This window comes from Echinops telfairi, unplaced genomic scaffold (genome assembly GCF_000313985.2).
Source record: "Echinops telfairi isolate 266 unplaced genomic scaffold, ASM31398v2 ScPeMD7_2291;HRSCAF=2852, whole genome shotgun sequence".
NCBI lineage: Eukaryota > Metazoa > Chordata > Mammalia > Afrosoricida > Tenrecidae > Echinops > Echinops telfairi.
The window spans coordinates 39503552-39526917 of record NW_022106189.1 but is presented as its reverse complement, the minus strand read 5'-3'; the positions used below and the strand labels follow the sequence as shown (position 1 = coordinate 39526917).

The 23366-nt window shown below is 49.3% G+C and overlaps 1 protein-coding gene across 1 annotated transcript in view; it reads right to left on the bottom strand.

Moving 5' to 3' along the window:
* Nucleotides 1-23366, bottom strand: part of VAT1L (vesicle amine transport 1 like) — a 154640-nt gene that overhangs the window by 84676 nt on the left and 46598 nt on the right. The window contains exon 4 of the mRNA XM_004704534.2: nt 1555-1697. Coding sequence (XP_004704591.1) covers nt 1555-1697 — 143 coding nt within the window. The remainder of the gene's footprint in view (nt 1-1554; nt 1698-23366) is intronic.

Sequence of the window (23366 nt, the reverse complement as noted above, 5' to 3'; positions counted from 1 at the left end):
GGATGACCTGCCTGATGATCCCGCACGCACACGCTCACTCAAACCTTCTGCTTCTCTATCAGAGCGTGGTTCTGAAGCCTACATCAACTGTTCATGGTCCCCCGCCCCAAGGCCCTCCCTCCAATAGACTCCAAGATACCCGAGGGCAGTGACTTTGTTCAACCCCTCCACTCTATGCCACCCCAAGTACAGTAACTGGTCTACCACGGACCCTCCATGCATCTGTGCAGGGTGGGTGGACATGTGTAGGAGGAGGCTGGGTGGCACAGTGGTTAAGCACTCAGTGGCAAACGAAAAGGTCTGTGCTTTCTACCCACCAGCCAGCCGTGGCTCGGGAGGAGGTTGGGCAGGCTGCTTCGCTGAACATGGCAGCCTTGGACGAGCTGTGGGCAGTTCTCTGTCCTCTAGGGTTGCTATGAGCTGGACTCATCTGGACAGCACTGGGTTTGGCCCTTTCAGTTTCGAAGTATGTGTCAATGAAAGCGTGCTTGCAAAACGATCACGTCACTTGAGATGGTGGAAGGAACGATGACTGAATGGACGGTGGCACTGCCCAGCAACACTCATGCCACTCATGGTTCAGGCCATAGTTGGAAACACTCAAATGAAAAGCAGAAGGAACTACTTGGGGGCACGAAGCACTGGGGAGGCAGTGGGTGGGGAAGTGGGGGCTGGGGAAATGCATACCCAGAACTCTTCGAACCCAACCTTCATTCTCTGGAGGTCAAAGGCATAAGGATTGGACTTTTAAATCCCTGGCTGTAAAGCTCTCTTTGGGGCTGAACTGGAAATGTTGGGATAACTGTCCATTCCAGGATCATGAAGGTGGTCCAGGGCTGAGTAGCCCTGTCCTCCATTGCACATGGGGTCACCCACTAGGAGTCAGCGCCAACTCTTCAGCAGCTAACAAATCAGGACAGAGCTTAGTAATCCTAAGGCTCAAATATGTGCTTAGTAATGCGGCAGTTACATAATCTCCTGTCAACTTGTGAAGGGGTGGAGTCTAGCCTGTCAATCATCCCATAGCCAATGAGGCTTCTGTGTGGGCATGGCCTTCTTCTGAGGATTTTGTGAACTCAAATATTCCTCCCTGGAGGTGGGAGACACTCTCTGCTTCATCTTCCTGCTGACAAGACACATGGAGCTACGCTGGTGGAACCAGAGCCCTGGAGCTGGAGGAGCCATGTGGAGACCTATGCCAGTGCTGAGAGGCTTCCACCGCCACTGGATCCACGAAGACTTTCCACCCACTGGCCTGTGATCTTTCTGCATCCGGCATCATTGTATGTGTTGCGTGAGTCTGAAGAGGAATTTATAGACTGGTATTGGACCTACGGGCTAATCTTGGACTTTTGGACTTGAACTAGACTGGGCTGGAATGGTTTCTTAATATACAATACTCTTTGATACAAAGCTCTTTCTTATACACATATGAGTGCCTATGATTTTGTTTCTCCAATCAACCCAGAATAACACAAATATTAACTTCGTGATTAAAAGCCCTTCTCCAAATGCAGACAGCGAAGAGCCAGAGACTGTGTGGGGTTCTTTTACCTTTTTACTTCCTGCACATAGTCTGCATTTCTGTCAAACAGGTGGGTCACGGAGTCTTTGATGGCTTCGTGCTTGAAAGTAGAAGCTGTTCCAAAGACGGTCACATTGGGGATGGTGGAACACAACTGAGCCACAGCTTGGCCCTGGAAGCGAAATACAATAGACAAGTTACACACAAAAGCCACCATCCAACCCGCTGGCTTGCTGGGTATAGAGCGGAATCTCTCAACCGCGGCACGATCATCATTTTTAGGATGGATCAGTCTTAGAGGTGGAAGGTGGTCTTGCCCTTTGGAGAAGTTTTAGCAGCATCCCTGGTAGCCAGTCATTGTATTCCAGCAGCCTCCTCCTGCTGTGGCAGCCGAAGATGTCCCCAGACATTGCTAAGTGTCCCCAGGGGACAAAATTACCCCTGGTTGAGAATCAGTGAGGTAGAGGAAAGTCTATTGGACTGTAGGGCATTAGAACCCGGTACATTCCAAGCTCCAAGACTTAACAGTTATTCCTGAACCACACGGAGCCTCAGGCTCCCTCCCCATCTATTCATCAACAACAATGGTACCTATTGTCACGGGATCTGAGGGAATAGCTGAGTTTGGATCCTCTCATAGCAAACCCTGAGACAAGGATGTGAGTGGCCGGCAGACTCTTCCTGGAAGGTGACCTCAGGGAACATCAGCGTGGGCAAGGAAGACAGAGAAGGAAAGTGGGCTAGCAAGCCTATTTCCACCAGGAGCGACTGGAGCACAACCTCTCCGTAAACTGTTAGTACGCGCAGAAGCCAGCTAAGAATTAGCCCACCAGGAGGCAAGGAAGCGGACATTGGTGGAGGGTTGCTTCTACAAAAGTTACTTCCGGCTTGTCCTTACGAATCCAGTGTGTCCTTCTGGCCAGAGCCAGGCCTTCCATGTGGCATGCTGTGCTGAGGACACTGGGCACACTTGATAACATCTGCTACCCCAACCCCCAAACACACAAACCCACCCACTGTCATTGAGTCCGTTCCAATTCACAGCACCTTGAGAAGGTTTCCAAGGCTGGGCCTCTTTACAGCGAGCAGAGAGCCGCACGCTACACACGGTCCTATGTCCCACAGGTCCAACATGTGCCCCGCCATAGCACGTAATAGGACGCATTTCATTCTCAATGTTCTTTCCCCCAGACTGGCTTATTCTATCCAGAGCACCTAAAGAAACGGTCACTACATGCATTTTACATGTAGTCATGGTCCAGGAGAAATCCCGAATGGGTGATTTTTCCATATCCTTTCCCCAAAATCTGAGTCGCTGGACGAGAGACTGTGCTTCCTGTACCTCTAGACCCCTTTCAGTGAAAACTCAATTTGCTGGTAAGGAACATGAATTCTAACAGCCAGCACCTCTCTTTCCAGCACCTCCACCTGCCATTTCAAGGAGGGAAATTATTCTGCCCAAGTGAGCTGCAGTATGACCATCTGCCTATTGCCTTATTTACATGTCTTCGTGTTGGTGGACTGAATCAGGCTGGCAGGTCAATTTATGGAAATGTTACCTCCCCACCAGCTGCAATTAAAGGCCTTTCGGGGAGAATCATAAAATGTCAGGAGTCGGGAGATCACCCACTTATACCCCACCCCCTCGTCGTTGTCGATGAGGGAAGGAGACTCAGAAAGGTTAAGGTCACCCAGTTTTTCAGAGGCTAATCTGGAGCACAAAGGAGGGTCTAATGGCTGTTAGCATGCCGTTCTCTGATATGCCACGCTGTCTACTTATTTTGACACCCCGAGTTAAACACACTTTTAACTCGAGGCCTAAAATAGGTGTGTTCCTGACACATTTGCTTGGAGGTCAACATTTCAGAATTTGGATGTGAACCTAAGACTGCAGACAGGCTATCGTTTTCTGTTCTAAGAATAGCTTTGCTATTTGTTTAATTTTAGTATCCCTGGACTGGAGGGACCACGTGGGGGACTGGCCTTTCCTAGCAAGTGTAAATATCACACACCAACTCTAGCATTTCTCGAAAACTCCCAGGGCTCGGTATACCATGATGTCACTTCATGTGGACAGGGCTCAAGTGAGCCTGATGGAAGATCACAATGAATTCCAATATCCTTAGAGCCCTCTGTTCTCAGGCGAACATGCCTTTTGTCCACTCAACTCTCGTTCAAACGCCCATCATGCACTCTGCTACGGATGCTGGTGGAACAAAGCGGACACCACCCTCTACCTTTAGTCCTCAGCCCCTAACTTGGGTGTCATCTACCCCTTTGGCATCTGTTCTCCACCTGGCTTTCCCAAGAACTCAAACTCAACTGATGCAGAAGGCAATGCAACCCAACCTGCCCCATGCATGCTTTAGTAAAACATACTGAAAGGGTACAGCAGGAATGGTCAGAGTTTGGTATGTCAGAGCAAAACCCCCTGTCATCTTGAAGCTTTCCAGACCTTTTAGAATTTAGAATAACCACTAGATACCATTTCCCAACCAAGCCAGACCTCATCCTTCTGAAGATGACATGTGGTGGTAACATGAGATTATAGAAGTGATGGATTACAGGGAGAAAACGTGAATTCCAAGTTACATTTTCTCCTCAGGATACATCCAATTGCAGACTCCCTGCTGATCTGTTTTCTTTTACTGAATGGCATGGCTCTTCCTGAGGTCTAAGTTAAAAATAATCAGGTGCACAGATCTCCTCAGGTGGATGAGCTTTGACCATGGAATACCCTGTGGGTAAACACTAAACACAGCAAGATACAGGACATTTCTAGCACCCAGATAACTTCCCTGTCTTTAAACTTGCTATCAAGTCACTTAGGAACTAAGAGGCCCGTGCAAGATCCTCCATGAATTTTTGTTAAATAAGTAAATACTCAGCATTCTGTATTTAAACAGAAAAGTGCTTTCCTTCCCATTTAGAGAAAGTCTGTCCTCTCCCTTTGGCAGATCCCAAGGTGAGTGCAGCATCAGCATCTAATTTATCCTCCCTTCTCCCAGGGGCCCAGCAAATAGCTTATACTCAATAAACATTTGTGGAAGGCTGAATGAATTTTCAATAAAAAGGATTTTGCAATTTACCTTCACACCCAGAACGTAACAGGACATAAAATGAACACGACAATCCATTCTTCCAACAACAACACTAAATGGAAATCTGCATGCGCATAGTTTTAATCAATTCCCTTTTCCCTCTCTAGAATGTAACAATTCTGAATGGAGCCCGCATGCCTCCTCTGGATTGTGAACGATAACAATCATATGCCCCACCATGTGCGAGACACCGTGTTAAAGGACTCCATGAGGTCCCTAACTACCACTGGGGTAAGTATACGTGGTTTTTATGTGTCCACTCAATACATTTTAACAAGATTGGAGTCCAAAGACAGGGTCATTACATGAAAACTAGTGTTCTGGGAAAATGGACGGTAACCGTATCCGATCACAAAATGGAGGATGATTAGATCAGTACATAACTGCCCCGTCTCATCATTACATAACTCCCAAATCATTCAGCCTCATAGCCCAGTGGAGCTGACACATAACCTTAACCATCACAGCCAGTGAGTGTGACTCTCGCCTTGGATCCCAGCGCTTCTTTTTACCAGACACAGCATCGTTCATGTGCAAAATCGTCATGTAGTATATTTTTTCACAATTGTAAATGTGAGACGTCAGATGAGACAGTCACTAAGTAAGGTGTACTTCTTACAGTCACTAAGTGAGGAACAGATGTGCTTATACAAACGGGTTAATATGTATCAGTACATTGGTACTAATTTGTTAGGGCAGCCTAGGAAACGAATACACCGACTAAGTGGGAAATTAGACTACGTGCTCCGGCCAGTTGGCTGAGATTCAGAATTCGGCATCAGACACTCAACTAAAAGACAAGTCTACCAGGGCTTGAAAGAGCGTCTGCAACGTAGACACTGCCGGTCTCCCTGGACTCATTTTGCACCACAGTCCAGAACTCCAGGTTTGGCCAGGTGAAAACAATGCACATTTCCTCCGAAATGTCACACTCCCTCCTGCCCCCAGGCCTTAGTGCATGCAATTCTCACTGTCTGGAACCATCTTCCTGGTCTCGTCTTCTGGCCAACCCTCCTTCATGGTTTAAATCTCAGTCTCTCTGTTATTCATTCAATCATCCTATGAGAGATGGGGAATTACAAAAGTGGATAGATTTTATATTGTCCTTCTCATCTTGGATGGGGCCTTTGTGGCAGTGTTCAAAGAGCTTGGGCACTAATCACAAGGTTGATGGTTCGAACCCATCTTTGAGAGCAAGATGTGACAGTCCACTTCGGTAAAGATTTCGAGTCTCAGAAACCCTATGGGCAATTCTACTCTGTCCTATAATGTTGCTATGAGTCAAAGTCAACTCAATGGCGATGAGTTGTTGATTCTAATGGAAATGTGTTATGAATACAAGATGCGTACTAGTCAAAGTACAGTTATATACCAGAGCTGTGAGGGTGAGAACACCAATTCCAGCCGCCGAGTCAGTAGGATAAGACCCTATTGGTGCACTGCACTTTGGCTAACAGGCAGAAAATGAGGGGCAGGCACTAACTCGGGTGTGTGGATGCGTGTTGGGAAAGACTAGACAAGCAAAGGATTCTCTTGTGGCCAAGTTACTTGTTCTCAAGTTTGTTGTGTGACTGAGGGCACGCGAATGCCTCCCAGGTTCTGTTGTTGTGGTTGTTGTTAGGTGCCTACAAGTCAGCTGTGACCCCATGCACAACAAAATGAAACGCTGCCCGATACTCGCTACCCTCACAATTGTTCTTATGTTTGAGTCCTTCATGGCAGCCATTGTGGAAATCCATCTCACTGAGGGCCTTGCCCTCTTTTGCTATCCCTCGACTTTACCAAGCCTGTCCTTCCTTCTCCAGGGACTGGCCTCTTCTGACATGTCATGAAAATGTGTACTTGGACTTGATGGTCTCTATGGTCTCTCCAGGTCTAGGGTTTGCTGGTCATGCTGATGGGTTCGTTAGTGGTCTGGAGAAGGTCTAGAGGGCAGTGGTGGCACAAGGAGAGAATTCACAGCTGGGTTTGATTCCCAGCTCATGCACTTCAACTACAGTCACCACACAGCCATCAGTCATCTGTCAGCGGAGGCTTGCATGATGCGATGGGGCTGCGTAGGTTTCAATGGGTCTTCCAGACAAAGACTGCTAGGAAGAAAGGCCAAAACCAGCTGATGAAAAACCCATGGTTCACCATGGTCTGATGCACAGACCATGGTGGGGATGGTGCAAGACCAGGCAACGTTTCATTCCCTAGGAGTCAGGGACCAAACAGCAGCCATCAAACAACAAAGCCAGCCTAGTGGAAGAAACCTCCCAAAGAGAACGCAAATTTACTTACCACCTTCATGAAGGTTTGTTGAAAATGTGGAACTTTCCACTGCTACTTTGACCATGTCTAAGATCGTCTTTCAGCCGCCATATTTTTAAATTATTATTAAATAATCATTTTATTAGGGGCTCATACAAAAATCAGCCGCCATATCTTTATCCTCTTTTAAGCAGCTCATAGAAACCACAGACCATTCATGTGGTCAAAGAATGGAAAAGAGTGAGGACGAGTTCACGGATGGACCACGGACGCCTGAAGGAAATGCCTGAGCTAAGAAGATGTTTTACTTCCAACAAAGTGGCAGTTTCGTTGTTGACCTTCATCAATGCAGGGAGGCACTCAGAGGAGAAACGAAAATGGAATATTATCACCAAATCTCATCCTTGGGCTGCCTGAACTGTACTTACATTTGTCTTGTGATAAGATAAACTCCCAGGCTGGGGTTTAGACACAGGATCAGAAACATGGTTTTGGAGGCCAGACAACAGTTTATCTGACTCACTGGGTGCAAGAACTGCTGGTATTATTAGGTGCCATTGGCTCAGCTGGGACTCGTGGTGACCTTAGGATGGCACTAGGAAACGCCTCCTCCTTTATCATGCTCAAAACTGCTGCTTATGTCTGAGCCAGTGACTGCAACTACCACGTCAATCCACTGGGTGCAAGAACAGACCACTCACCTCCCGAGGGAACCCTCCAATGTGGACAGCAAGAAACAGCCTATCCTCATGTGCGAGGTTATAAGAACCATTCCGGTGTCCTTCTGCCTTATCTTGTTTGGCTCTGCAGAGCTGTTGACCTGGGAGGGCACATGGCACTCCCTGTAACATACGTGTGCCAGGAATTTCAGCTACAAGAAGCTGAGAGGCAAATGATGATGGCAACGTATGTCCAAATGTGCTTGACATGATAGATGGATGGCTGTTGGAGCCCCCAATAAAATATCTATTTTTAAAAACCTGTAAAAGCCCCCAATAAAATGATTTTTTAAAAACGCGTAGAGGCCCGTGACTGAGGAGTAAGAGGGAAGGAAGGAGAAGAAAAAATAGTTAGCATAGGAAAGGCACTGTTCCATTGCCCAAGATAGAAGTACAGTCTTTTTTTTTTTGCTAACCCCAAAAAACAACAGACACATCCTTTCTATGTCATCTATTCTCTTTCATTTGACCTACAGACCCATGGTTCTCAATGCCCATCAGTGTCACCACGCGGCTTGTCAGAAACTCCGTCTCAAGCCCCACTCGGACCCCTAGAATCAGACACTCTAGAGACGGGGCCCAGCAATATGTGTTTTTAACAAGCCGTCCCAGGGATTCTGATGCAGCTCAAGTGGAGAACCACTGATGTAGAACATCCTTCATGTGTTATCATGTGATTTCCACCATCCCAGTCGATTTCCACTGTACGGCCACCAGAATGCTCTGAATATACGTCTCTTGGCTCTTTAATGAAAGCCAGGTGGAGCCTGATGATTAGCGTGCATCATAGATGCTCCTGGGGTAATGCTGAAGCACAGCTGGGGCTGAGAGCCTCAGCCTTAGGATGTTTTCTTCTAGTTCGGTCATACACTAACAACCCACTTTCTCTTTTCCCAGTTGAGGTTGACCTCACAGTCTGGGGGTTTAGGATGTGGGATCCTGTAGCTCAGGGCACGATGAACACAGTCCCAGGTGAACCAGAGATAGAGGAAGAGAAAATAAGCCCCCGTCCCCATCAGCAAGGTCAGAAAGCCCTAACACCAGGAAAGGCCCCAGCCTCCTCCTTCCAGCGCCAGCCACCGTGCGCCCAGTGACAGCGCTGCCCCACCAAAGGACTGGCAGAGTGACACCCGTCCTCCTCGCCTGTTCAGACGGCTCCTCGTCTCGGGGCTGAGAAAGCAAGTGGGGCGGCGGGGCAAAGAGTGTAGCCTCTGGCACGCCACCTCGTCTCACCTTCACCATGACCTCCAGGAAGTAGGGAGGGTTTGGGGTGCCTTGCCTTGGTGAAGGCACTGGCACAGGGCAGTTCGGGAACTGCTCACTCACCTGCCATGCATGCCCCGTCAGCAGCAGAGAGAAGGCGTGAACCCACACAGTATGCCTTTAGCATCTACCGTCTTAACCACTGCCCTGTGCTCTGGGGCAGGAATGGGTCTGGGGAAAAGGAAGGGAGGGAGGGAGGGAGGGAGGGAAACCAACTCTTGGTGGACACGTTTGTCAAGCCCTGTGCTGGACACTCTCCATACATCCCATTCTACCCTCTCAACATCACATTACCGTCAGGAGACAAGGATCAGAGGCTTAGAAAGATCAAGTCACCCAACAATGCTGTTTGTAATTAGCAACTGAGGCTGGAAAGGGTAAGTGCCAGTGATCAGAAGTTCCAGGATCCAAACCCAAAGCCTCCTTGTCCCTAAGCTCCAGTTCTTGGAGCTGCTGCGGGCTGCCTGAGCAAAGAGCCAACAAGACCAGAGGTTTCAGCGCTAGACAGAGCTCCCGGAGGCTGGACTGGTGCAGTCCTAGAGCGGTCACCACCGCCTGGTTGGTTTGGGCCAAACCACTTGACCTCCTTGAGCCTCACGGTCCTCTTCCCTACATCAGGGCTGATAACTGTCGACCCTGTGGGTGTCAGCGGAGGCAGCATATCTGACGCACTTCATTCAGGGCCGGACACAAAGCAGGTGCTCAGGAAAGCTGGATTGGTCCCCGTATCCCTCCAAAGCCACCTCTTTGGGGAAGTGTCCCGGGGACCCAAGCTGTGAACTCCTGCTTTGCCCCAACTCACTCACACCACAATCCAGCCATTCATCCCTCTGGGCTGTGATTCCTTCCTCCTCTTCCCTCTGTTTCCTCCGCATGCTCATTCTCTTTCCTCCTCTTCCTACCTTCTCCTGCTCCTCCTGGCAGGCACAGCTCTGAGTCAGGGCTTACAACGTGGCAACTGGAGTGTGAACCACCTCCCTATGCCCCATGGGTGGGGTAATTTTGTGTAAAGTACAGCCTGCCAACTGTGCACGATGACTCTTCTAAGCAGCCTGAGGGGGTTCACACCAAGTCTGGTTCCCCCATCAGCACCTCTCTCTCACCAGTGGAGACCAGGATGGCTACAGGAAATTCACAGCCAAGACTCTGCCATTGTCTCAGTTGGACCACAGCAACCTCATGGCTGGCATCCTGGCCACACAGCCAATCCAAGCCACCAGATGGCCCGGCCCTGTTCCCCGGGCTCTCAGTCATGGTGGGGCACGGATAGGCTGGCTGCCATCCACTGAGCGCCTCTGGATCAAGTTTCTGCACGATGACATTTGTCACGCTCCCATTTCCAGCCAAACAACAATTTGTACCCATCGTTTGGAGCTGCGGCTTTGAGAATGGCATCTCTTCAAAATCAACAGAAAAATCTCGATACTCGGGAGGCAGGATCGTCACCTGATTTGTGGCCCAAATGGAGACTCTATTTGAGAGCAAAACCCTTCTGCTGTGGACTCGACTTGCATCCGCCGACTGCTCGTGGAAAAGGACAAGACAATCTGCTCCCAAGAGGAATCTACAGCCTCTGAACGCCCCTGGAGCCAGCCGGCTCTGGCTTTTAGGGTCGCTATGAGTTGGAATCGGCTGGAAGGCAGTCCAGTGGAGCTGCCCCCACGGCATTCCTGCGGCTTTCAGCGGGGCAGAAGCAGGCAGCCACCGCCTTCTGCTGCAGAGTGATGGGTTGAGTTGGTGGGTCAGACATTTAAAAGATCAAGCCACCTGAGACAACCAAGGTTAGGCTGCCACCTTGACTCCGGAGCCCACCCATCTTGTTACATATGTGCCTTCCTGTCACAGGTATGCCTCTAGTGCCTCCCCTTCCTATTGGGTGTACAACCCCATCTCGTCCCTTTCATGTTACACGTATGCCTCTTCCTGTACAACCCCTTCCTGTTACATATGCACTTATTGTGGACTGCATGCCCAAGATTATATAAACTCGTGAGACTGCATCAAGCTTTCTCTCTCTCTGTTGGAACCTGGTTCCTGAAGCAATTGCCAAGGTGAGCCCTTGCATGCTTGATCTTGTCTGATGTCTCTTTAACTTACCCCTCAATTACACAACCGCCCGTTGGATCCATTTGGTTGTAGGGAGGCTGGTCCCCCACACTGATGAAACTTGAATTTTTAGGTACAGATGTGTTTGATAAAATGGATATATGTACAGATTGTGATGAGCTGTTTAAAAGCCCCCAATAAAATAAAATAAAATAAAAATTTTTAAAATGTATACACCTAGATGATGAATGTTGCAGAATAATGATTCACAATTTGATATTTTTGTTTAATAGTTTTCTATGATTTTGTAAAAAAAAAAAAATGCAGGGGCACTGTATGGGAAAGCTCTACAGAGCCGAGTTTTGGGGAAGAAAGAAGGCAGGACTTTTGACTCCGTGATCCATAGAAGGCTATGATGGAGTTTGTAGCTTCCCTGGGTCTCTGCTTTGAATCTACGTTGGCGTTGGAAAACCAAACCCAGTTGCTGGCTTAATGACTTACTTACATTCGTAATGAAACAACGTCAACATGCAGCTCATATTTTTGATGATACTTATTTATTAATTTCACTCTCTTAATAAATATATCCTCCCTCCTGTAATTGAGAACTTCTTTATCATCACAAAGATGCTATCTGCCTGGAACAGGTGAGCGTCATCAGCTTCATTGGAGCCATTACCGAGCACCCACCTCCACACCAGACCCTGGGCTGCAGGATGGACGCACAGAGGTGCCTCAAATCCAACTGACCCCAAGAACACCCATCTAGCATGGGACAACCAGTCACTGTCAAGTCGATTCCAACACTCCATGACCCTGTGTGTGTCTGAGCATAACTGTGTTTCATTACGGGCCTTTTGGAAGTGGAGGGCCAGCCTTCTTTTCCAAGCCAAGGAAGACCAACGTATCATTGCAGCTGAATAGTGCCTGCCATATGGAGTAGAGAATACACAGAAGCAGAATGAGTGCAAAGATGCAGTCTGGTTAGGGAAGATTAGAAAGATGATGGGCCAAGTTTCCAGGTGGGAGAGCAGGGAAGGCTTCCAAGAGGAGGTGACATTTAAAAGATGAACAAGACATAGTAGAGTGCATCACAGAAGTGTGATGTCAACGGAGGTCACCCTCTTGAAGCGGTGTTACATGCTTTTCCATTCTTTCGGTCTATGAAGCCCAGGACTGATGAACCCATAGGGGCAGCAAGTAGAATAAGGAGGGAGGGAGTACAGTGGGGAGGGGGCGTGTAAAAGGCAGACAAGGTTAAGGAGTCCATGCAGAAAAAGGATAGTTGGGAAATGACTGTGGTGGCAATTGGACCACTCTACTGGACGTGATTTGAAATATGGAATGAGATGGTATCTGGATCAAATCCCAATGAACAAACATGAAATGGAATGAAGAATAAATAAAAGAGGAACGGGAATGTGCCAGGTAGAGGAACAAGGGGGACTGGCGTCGGCTCTCGAATGTGAAAAGGGCACAGCTGCAAAAGGAAGATGACCACACGTGTGGGTGGAGGTGAAATAACTGGTGGGCATAGGATGTTGGTGAGGGCTTTTCACTGATCATGATCATACAGCACCCTGGATGTTCATACCAGGCAAGGGTGGCGAGACTTCGTCTTACGTATTTTGGAAATGTTGTCGCAGGAGAGACCAGTCCCTGGAGGAGGCCATCATGCTTAGTAAAGTAGAGGGGCGGCGAAGAAGAGGAAGACCCTCAAGGAGATGGACTGACACAATGAATGCGCTCAGGCCTTGGCACGACTGGGACGGTGGTGCAGGCCTGCGCAGGGTGCTGTTCTGTTGTGCACAGGGTGGCTGTGGGTCGGAACCAGCTCTGTGGCACAATAACAACAGCAACCACACAGAAGCCTTGCTCCAGGAATTTAGACTACCTCCAAGGTGGGCCTGAAGGGGAAGATCTGGGTGCACGTAGTCTACATGGGAGTGGATCTCAAGAAGTAAGGCGGAGGAGGAGGGTAGTGAGGCTGGCAGAGATGGTTGGCTACGGTGAAGACCTGGGGACCCTCTGAGGGACTACAACACAGCTCCTGGTTCTCTAAGGGAAGAAGAGGAAGCTGTTACAGTGAACCCCAATTCTCACTCCTCGCTCTTTCAGGGAAGCTCCTTGGGGCAGTAACTTTGGGGCAGTTGCAACCTGCCCCATCCCGGCTAAGTTGTGAACCAGAAACGACCTCAGGCTGAGAGCTGCAGGAAGGCGCTAGCATGATCCAAGACGGTCCGCCTTTTGACCTCAGAGGTGGGTAAATGGGTGTCAGCAAGCCCCGCTGAGATGAGACAAAGAGACTTGTTCCGACGGCTTGAAGCCATCATGGGTTCCCCCCCGCTGGGTGTTTGTATTGGCCGTTCCCTGCAGGCTCTACCGTGCTTCTTCCCTGCCTGCCTGTCACTGCGTAAAGGTCACCCGCTCAGCCTCAGCTCAGTGAGGTCTTTGATGAGTAGATCCAGGGCGAGGTTTTACTCCTTTATTTTCTATGAGAGCATCTTGAGCCTATCCCTTTTTAATATATGCCCTCGCCCTCGTGTGTGTGTGTGTGTGTGTGTGTGTGTGTGTGTGTGTGTGTGTAATCAGCTGCTGTCCAATCGATTCTGAGGCAGGACAACCCCACGTGTCAGAGTAGAATTGTGCACCATAAGGTTTTCTTTAAACCCATTTGTCTTGGTTTGGGTGAAGCTTTACAGAGCATATCAGCTCTCCACCCAGCCATTTATACCCATTCTGCTTCAGGACGCGGCTGTGGTCCCCGCAGCATGTCAGCTCTCTCCCCGCCTCCTCTCTGGGTACCCGTCTCCATTCAATCTGCTTCCCCGCCACCTTCCGGCCTTCCGAGCTTTGTTTGAGGCTCTACCTTCCTTTCTCGTCTCACGATGCTTTGGGCGGAGAAGTGTGTTGCTCCCTGCCATCCCTGGCCTTAAAGAGATGCAAATCAAAATAACCATGAGATAATCATTTTCCCCCGGCAATCAAAGCCAAGTTAAGAAAAACCGAAAGCCACAAATGCTGGTGAGGGTGTGGAGAGATTGGAACCCTCTGACACTGCAGGTGGGCTGTGAAATGCTGCCACCACTGCGGACAACGGCGTGAGGCTTCCTTAATAGGTTGGCAACAGAGAGACCCCATGATCCGGGGACCCGACTGCCAGGTAGATAGCTTAGAGACATAAGACCAGTGACCTGGATAAATACATGCACAACCATGTTCATCGCAGAATCATTCAAAATGGCAACAAGATGGAAGCAACCCAAGTGGCTATCAACGGATGAATAGATAACTGACCTATGAACAACTGCCAGGACCCGGGTGGGCAGTGTTTCCTTCTACACAGGTGGCTGAGTCCGGACCAACATGAAGGTACCTACCGACCACAGCCACATACACACGTGGTAGAATACTACCCAGTGTTAAGGAATCGTGAAGAATCCACAGAACGCCTCCGAGCACGCATGCACCTGCAGGACATCATGCTGAGTGAAATAAGTCGATAGGATTTTCAAGGGCTGATGAATCAGAAGTTGATCACCATGCTTGTCTCCCCAGGAGCCTCTGAGTAGGATCGAACCTCTAACCTTTCCATTAGTAGTCGAGGGCACTGACTGCTTTGACCACCCAGGGATGTTAGGTGAACATACAGACATTCATGTATTCTCTCTCTCTCTTTCTCTCTTCTCTCTACCCCAGACACTATTGTCTCTCCACAGCTATGGGCCTGCGGGGCTAGGGAAGAACTTGGGCAGCAGACAGTAAGACGGCCTTGAACAGGCCCTGTGGAGCAGGGCTCAGGGCTTGGCATTAAACCCCCACAGCCACTTTCTCATCGTGCAGTGGGCTCCAGAAAACAGAGCTCCTTTGGGTCGCTGTTGTCGAGGCTTAACATATTTGCCCTCCTGAATGCATTCCTGATGGGATCTGTCGCCTAATCCTGCCAGGTTCAAGCTCTCAGCCTCCCCACGCAGTGATTCCTGGAAGGCTTACAGCCAGATAAAATGCCTATTTGCTAACCCTGGCAACCTACTGGCACTGACCTTTCAGGAGGCTCCCAAGACCCATGCACATCCCCTAAAACAGAAGCAGTTTGGTGGGGGCCCAGCCTCTCCCGCCTCTCCCACGTGACCCCACACAGTACCAGAAACGACAGTAGGTGGCCAGGCTGCTTCGATGGCCCCCTGCGCAGTCAAGCTGGCAGAAACGATGAGCAGATGGGCGGCCCGGGCCTGTGGTCTCCCTGCTCCTTCCTGACCTGCTGTAGAGACTTCAGTCACAGCCGCTAGGGAAGACCCATCTGAGCTGAGCTCGAGCTCTACCTCCACCTTCTGACAGTCGCAGGGCTTCCGATGTTGACTGGACCTTAGTAAGCCTCCCATGTTTTAAATCCCAAAGGGGTCGGTGAGCATGGTAAACAACCCCCAGGCTTGTTGTGGGCACGAGTAAAATAATGAGTGCCAAGCACTTAGCGGCATGCTCAGGAAGACCTAGACGTGGAAATCTACTTTTTTAATCGATTTATTAAAATATGATTATAACACGGACTTGTACATTCAATTATTGCAATTGTTAGTAGTCGTCAAGCTGATTCTAATTCATGGTGACCCCAAGGGTGCACAATAGCACCGCTCCATTTCCAGCCTGTGACCTTTAAGAGGCAGATGGCCAGGTGGGTCTCCCATGATGCCTCTGGGTGGGTCTGAACCAACCTTTCAGCGAGTCATTGAGTGCTTATAAATTTTAACACTCAAGGATGCCCACTGGTTAAACTGGGAGCTCTTACAGTGATGCCAGGGGAGCACGGGGCTGCAAGCCCCAAAGTCGGTCATTCAACCCCATCAGCCACCCCACAGGAGAAAGATGAGGCTGTCCGCTCTTGGACAGATTTACAGCCTTGGAAACCCTACGTAGGGCCGCCATGAGTCAGAATGGACCCAATGGCAATGGGTGGCACTGGTAGATATTAAGTCACAAATCTGAAAATATACATGAAGCAGATAAGCGATAAGGGGACCTGGTGGCACAGTAGTTAAAGCACTCAACTGTGGACCCAAAGGTTGGTGGTTCAAACCCATTACTTCCCAGCACCCTATGGGAGAAAGATGTGCCAATCTGCTCCCATTAAGATTTGCAACCTTGGAAACCCTAGGAGTCAGTTCTCCTTTACCCTATAGGGTTGATATGGGTCAGAATTGACATGAAAATAGTAGAAAATATATACAAGATGACTTCAAAAAACTTGCAAAACAATGGCATTCGAAGATAATGGGATTTTCCAATGAATTTCTGAAGCCCCCTTGTATAATATGACTATTTACATGTTTATTTCATTTTATTTATAGTCATTTTAAAACATTACACATATTTACATATTATATTGATCTGTAGATACATACGTTCTAATTCTATATAAAAGAAATGTATAAGATTGCTACCTGGTATGATCTTAGAATGTATTCTCCCTTTCAATGAGAGTTTAGAGAGCAGGGATGAGGCGGGGGTGAGTGGACGCATTTTTGAGAAGCGAGCATTTCAGAAAGTCTCTGGCTGCTCATGAGGTAACCCCCCCCCCCCCCCCGCCTTTCTTTCTTGTCCACACAGGTGCATGAAACACCTCAGGTACCACGCTCTCCGGGACATCCATCTATGCCATGTTTCTGCGCAACTTGGAAAGCTCCAATTTGTCCTTGGCAACTCTGCTACCCATCGTCTCCAACCAGAGATTAATCACTCATTCTCTGGAAGTGGTGCAGGGAGTTCAGAATCGGCGCTCTACTTCACAGAGAGACCACTGGCCTCCACCTGCTCCACAGGACCAGGAATCCTCTCAACGAGTGGCCTCTGTCCTATCCACCCAGCAGGCATTACCCAAGGCCAACCAGAATGATGGGTGTATATATATATGTGTGTGTATACATATACATACACATATATACATATACATATGTATATGTATGTATATGTATACACACACACACACACACACACATATATAATTTCCATTGGCCCTCAGGACTGATTGAGCCTTACTGAATTTCTTCTGAGTGCCAGGTTTTGTTCTAAGTGCTCTCTCATCAGTGGTTCTTAAATTTTACCCTTCATCCGAATCCCCTGGCGGGCTTATTAAAACAGATCATGGGTCCAGCCCAAGAGTCTCCAATTCCATCACCCTGCAGTGGAGCCCAAGAATTCCCATTTCTAACAAACTCCCGGGTGGTGCTCCTGGTGCAGGTCCGTATTGTGAGAACCTCTGCTCTACATGAATGAGTTCATTTAACACTCACAATGACACTTGGGATCACTGTTTTTCAATCCTGAGGGCCGTTAATCCAGAGACACGAGGAGCCCCAAATGGCTGGGTAGCACTCTTAATTTCCAGCTTAAAAAAAAAAATCGTGTTGTGGGTCCTGATGGGAACATCCCTCACTTTGGAACTAAGGCCTCTAGATCTGCTGAGCCTAGAGTTGTGAGGACAGAAAGCAAAATTTCCAGTGGTGCCACGCCCATTTGATTCCTGGAGCCACGAGTGCTGGCTATGGCACCATGTCGTGGGCACCGGTTTCCTAGAGAACCCTGCCCCACCCTCCAAAGCATTGCCATTCCTATATTAGAAGGGCATATCATCGTCCTATGAAGCCAGTGGCTTCAGGGTGGTGGAAAACACGGCAAACTCAATGAATTTCCTGAGCACGGGCCCATTGCTGCACTTTAGTTGTGTGACGTGAATGCCCTTGATCCCAAGCAATGCTGTGTGGGATACCATGAAGGCTGATAAAAGCATTCGCTGAAGTCCACAAATGGTAGTTGGGGTGGAAGAATGGTGTGCAGGGAAGGCAAATCCACGAAGTGTCTATTTCAGCAAGAACAAAACACTGCCCTTTCATGATGGAAGGGGTCCAATGTAATCAGTGTGCCACCCAGGTTGCTGGCTGGTTATCCCTAAGAATGATGCCATATTAGGGATACAATGCTCGTCTCTGCTGCTGGTAGTGTGGGTACTCAGCAACCAAGTCAGCCTGGGGGAATAAATCCATGTTGCTGAAGCCATGCATACCCTCCATGCCTGCCACCGCGGCCACTTTGTCCATGAGCCCTTTGGGCAATGAGCAGTTAGGAGGAAAAGATGGCTGAGTGCCACAGGAGGAAAGGATGGCTGAGTGCCGTAGGTGCAACTGGGAGAAAAAAGCTAATGTGACAGGATTGGGGGCCATGGGCACTTATCACAAAACTTACTATGCTCCCAGGTCCTGTGTGAGCCCTATCTTGTACATAACAGTTCCATTTAATGATGGAGGGCTACTGTGTACACATGACTTTCTGGTTCAGAGGCTCTGCCAATACCTAGTTCATTAGGGGTCATTCAAGTTATGGTGGTGAACAGGTGCATACCAAAAGACATATTAATATCTCAAGCAATGCAACCTTATCTGGGATTGTAGCATCTGTTGGCTTTGAACCACTGACCTGTTCATTAGCAGCCATGCATTCTAACCACTGGGCCACCAGGGCTCCTTACCGCCAGTACAAACCAAGTAGAATGGATTTCACCTCTAGGGACACTATGACCACATAGTCAGCTCTACAGGAGTCGGACTATTCTGATCACTGCTTTGACACTGCTGTCTACCACAGTAAGCCTGCCCGCCTTGTCATTGTGGGTGAGGGACTGTAACTCGGTCCCTGCCACCCCAGTCCAATCAGCCCCACTCTAGTTAGGCATCTCCATTAGTGCAGGCAGTTTCCACAGGTGAATATTGACTTACATAAAATAGTCTTTAAGGCTACTGGGCCTCCCGCCCCAAACTGGTTCCTCACCGCTGTCATGAACGGTGCCTGCGATGGAACCTGAGAAACTCATTCCAGCAGGCCCATTTCCCTAAGCCTTTGGATGCTTTCTTCTACAAGATACCCCGGCAGGTCTGCCAGCTCAGCTTGACTTAGTGAAGGCCAATGCACGATCCGTGCTTCAGCGACCCACCCAAATAAAGGATTCGATCCTTTCCTAACCGCTCGAGCTGCACCACAGAATGAAGAATCTGTGCTTAGTGCACCCCTCCCAATAAACCGGGGCTGAACCCAACATCGTGTTCCCTGCACCGTTATCCCACACCTTTAAGAGCCTCCCAACCCAACTCTCTCTCTCTCTCTCTCTCTCTCTCTCTCCAGGCTTCAGTGAGTAGACACAGTTAAGTCCCCGGGTTGCCAGGGTGTGATTAGGACAACTCTGATGTGCCCTTTCATGGGATAGAAATTTGCTCTCCCTTCGAAAGGATCGAACCCCTACTCGCAACAGATTTCCCACCTTCACCGGCTACACAGGCAGCTCTTCCATCCTGCGAAAGCTCTGAGCCCTTTCCCGCCCTGACGTGAGTCTGAATCAGAACCAGATGCACCTCTTCCCAATGACCTAACCCCAGGACCTGCCTGGGCTCTGAAAAGCAACCGTGGCCTTTCCGGTGTGTTATGGAATCAACGGATGGGTCCCCAGGGTGACATAAACTGAGTGAAGACAAGACCGGGCATCTGGAATTCTCAGCATGCATCCAGAGGCCCGGAACTACAGAGCTAAGTTTCCTTGAAGTCTGAGGATGCCTGACGTGTTGATGAAATGCGATGTTCAGGAAGGCTGACGGACCCAGGAATACAGGTGACTGTCGGAGGAGACACGAGGGAGCGCAGGTCGGCGTCACCTGCCCTCGTCTCGGGTTGTCAGCTGCCAGCTGCTCTGTTGCTTCTGGCGAGAAATGTCAGCATGTCACTGAGGAACGTCACTAACGAACGAATCCCGCGAGACCAGCGGTCATCCTGGCAGGCAACATTTGCATCTCTTCCTGCTAGATGGAGCCCGGAGTGGTGCAAACAGCCAGCTCCCTCAGCTGCTAACTGAAAGGTGGACAGTTTACAGGCTTAAAGGTTGAAGGCCACCCGTAGGTATCTGGGAAGAAAGGGGTGAGGGGCGATCTACTAAAACCTCGGCCCCTGAGAATCATGTGGAGCACGGCATTCCTCTGGTGCACAGTCACCATGCATGCAATCTCGACTCATGGCAACTAGCTCTTCGGTTCTATTTCTGTTCGTCCTCTGCCGGAAAGCACACAGAAGACATGTGTGTTGGTGGGTGACGTCCTGTTGGTTCGAACCCGTGTAACCCTACAGACTAACGGGTGAAATGATACTCCAGCCTGCATCGTCCTCACAAGTGTTCTGACGCCTGAGCCCATTGTTGCAACGACTGTGTCAATCCATCTTTTCGTTGCCCCTCGACTTTGCCAAGCATGATGTCCTTTTCCAGGGAGAAGGGCGTGGCAGCCCGAGACTGACTTTCAGCCCTGGACTAATGTCAAAGTACATGAGACACAGTCTTACCACCCTTTCTACCTGTACCTCTTCCGCGACAGATTGGTTGGTCCGTTTGGCAGCCCAGGGTACTTTCCATAGTCTTTGCCAGCACCGCGATTCAAAAGCCATTCTGGAATCCTCTTTCTGAAAACCACATGAAAACGACGAGCTAGCTATCGTGCCGATTTGTTGCAGATGCCATAGGGAGGCGCAAAGAAATTGGGCCTTTCTCAAGGTCTCTCAGAAACAGGGGAGGCTAGGACGAAGAATAGTTCTGACCCCAGATTCTGGGCCACCATACCATTTCCTGAACAGAAATAGTGTCATTTTAGCCCTTTTCTTCCCCCCTTCTCTCCCTCCCTTCAATCTTCCTATAAATTTTATCCAGCCACAGCAATGGGCGAGGTGATCAGGACCCAGGGGTGAACAGGTGGCACCTCCTTTGCCTTCCTGGATGTGGCAGCTGGGACTTCCTTTCAGCTCTGCAGTAAAGTCAAAGGCATCCTGGGAGCATAGTGGGTTACTAGCTGGGCTGCTATCTAAGGTTGATGGTTCAAGCCCACGACCCCTCTGAGGGAGAAAGAGGAGGCTTTCTGCTCCTCATCATTTCGGCAGCCTCAGAAACCACAGGGGCAGTTCAACTCTGTGCGGCAGGGTCGCTCTGAGTCGAAATAGACTCAATGGGGGGGGGGGGTGGTGTTGGTTTTGGTTTTGAAGGTTGTCAAAGATAATTCTGGTGAGGAACATGACCCCTCTTGAAATCACCCGAGGAGCCCTGATGCTGCTGGAGAATAAACACTGGGTGGCTAGCCGCAAGGTTGGTGGTTCACATCCACCAGTGAGTGTCTCTAGAGAAAGATGAGGCTGCCTATTCCCATAAAGATTTACGGGCTCATCAGGCCTATACAAGGCCTCGATGAGTCTGCAAGGACTTGATGGCAGTGGGTTTGATTGTGCTTTGCGGAGAGGGGTTAGGAAACCATCATATCAGTGGGACGTCCTCTCCTTGTCCTGAAGATCTCTCAGTTCCTTGTTAACCCCCAAAAGCCAGCTCATCGACTAAACCCAGGGGGTTTCACCCCCATGGCAAGCAGAAAGACAACCCTCCCCAGTGAGAAACGGGCAAAGGATTTGAATAGGCGTTTCTCCACGGAAGATAGACGAGGGGGCTTCAAAAAGATAATCTCTCAGTTGCATTTTCCACAAAGTTTTGGGAGCCCGCCCCACATCCCTGTACAAATGGCCAATAAGCACATGAAGGTCTAGACGCTCCTCATTCTTGCTCCTTAAAGAAACGTGAATCCCAAACCACAATGAGCTGCCACCTCCTCCTACTCCAGATCCCACCTCACCCCAGCAGGATGACTAGTAAATGAAGCACAGAGAAGAAGTGTTGGAGAGGAAGTGGAAAAAGCAGAACACAGGTCCATGCTGGCGCAGCTGCTGTGGAAGAGAGTTTGGGGGTCCTCAAAGATTGAACCTAGAACTGCACGGACTCCAGCAATTCTACCCTCAGCATATACACCTCAAAGAGGGGAAAGCAGGGACTCAATGATTTATACACCACCGCTCAATGCAGGCGAGGGGCCCTGGAGGCTCTGCTAGGGAAGCGTTGGACTGCTAACCCCAAGGCCGGTGGTTCAAACCCTCCCACCGCTCTTGGGCAGGAAGATGAGGCTATGCTGCTCCCAAGAGATTCACAGCCTCAGAAACCCAACATAGGATCTCAATGAGTCAGAATGGACTCGCTGGCAGTGGGTATGCGGCTCACCTGCAGCATCATTTCTAATATAGCCCAGAAGGATAAAGCAGCAGTGTCTATCCCACAGGGGAATGGATAAAGCAGGCCACAGACATCAAGGGGATGTTTCTCAGTCTGACAGAGAAATGCAGCTCTGATGCACAGTGCGACCTGAACGAACCTTGCTCAAAAGCACGATGCCAAGGGAGAGAAGTCAGACGCAAGAGAACAAAGACAGTGTGCTCCCACTTTAAACGCACAACAGGCACAACAGGAGGCTCGTGGTTCCCAGGGTTTGGAATTCGAGGGACGCGAGGAGTTAAAAAGACAAGCCAAACAGCCAGACTGAGGGCTTTTAGTTCATTACCAGTAAGAAATGAGGCAATTTATTTCAGCTGCAAAAAAACAAAGACAAAGGCTAGCATTTAATGAGCCAAGTACCTAATGGAAGGCAACAGAAAGAAGAAAACATCTCCAAGCACTGGCTGAATAAATGTAAAGCAATGCATTTCATCCAAAGTAGGAAAAGAAAAACCGAGCGAACCACAGGCTCGGTGTTCACAGGGAATTGGGGTTCTCCTATCGGCTTCTCCTCGAAATATCTGTGGGACCTGGAGCAAGTTACCAGACCTCTGTGTGCCTCGGCTGCCTCTGTCAAAATGGGGGCAGAATAGACTCTATTCTCATAGACAGGGGCCCTGGTGGTGCTGCGGGATAAGCATTGGGCTAACCACAAGGTTGGTGGTTCCAAGCCCCCAGCAGCCTCTCCATGGAAGAAGGAGGAGGCTGGCTGTTTCTCTAAAGATTTACAGTCTCACAACGCTTCAAGAGCAGTTCTCCATCCAATAGGAAGCAGAAGCAACTCGATGGCAATGGGGTTGGCTTCTTTGGAGGGTGATTTCACAGAGAGAATCCCCGACGTGCATCAATGAGGGGCTCATGTACCAACTATGAGGGCGGTGGTTCGAACCCCCCAACCACTGGTAGGAGAAAGACATGGCAGTCTGCATCTCTAGAGAGGACCCACTAACCATTGATCACGTCGATTCTGACCCTATATAGAGTTTTCGGGGCTTTGAAGATTTTTACAACAACAAATAGCCTCATCTTTCTCCCGCAGAGAGGCTGGTGGATTTGAACCTCCAGCTCTGCGGTTAACAGTCCAATGAGGGCACAGGAACCCCTTGGTGAGATGGACTGGCACAAGAACCACAGATGGCTTGAGTATGTTGGTGATCCTAACGATGACAAGGGAATGGGTAACACTGTGTTCTGCTGTACACAAGGTTGCCTGAATCAGCGTCAACTTAAGAGAGGCTAACATACAACAATGTGCCCAGCAGTGGTTCTTTCTTTCTTTCTATCTATCTATCTAT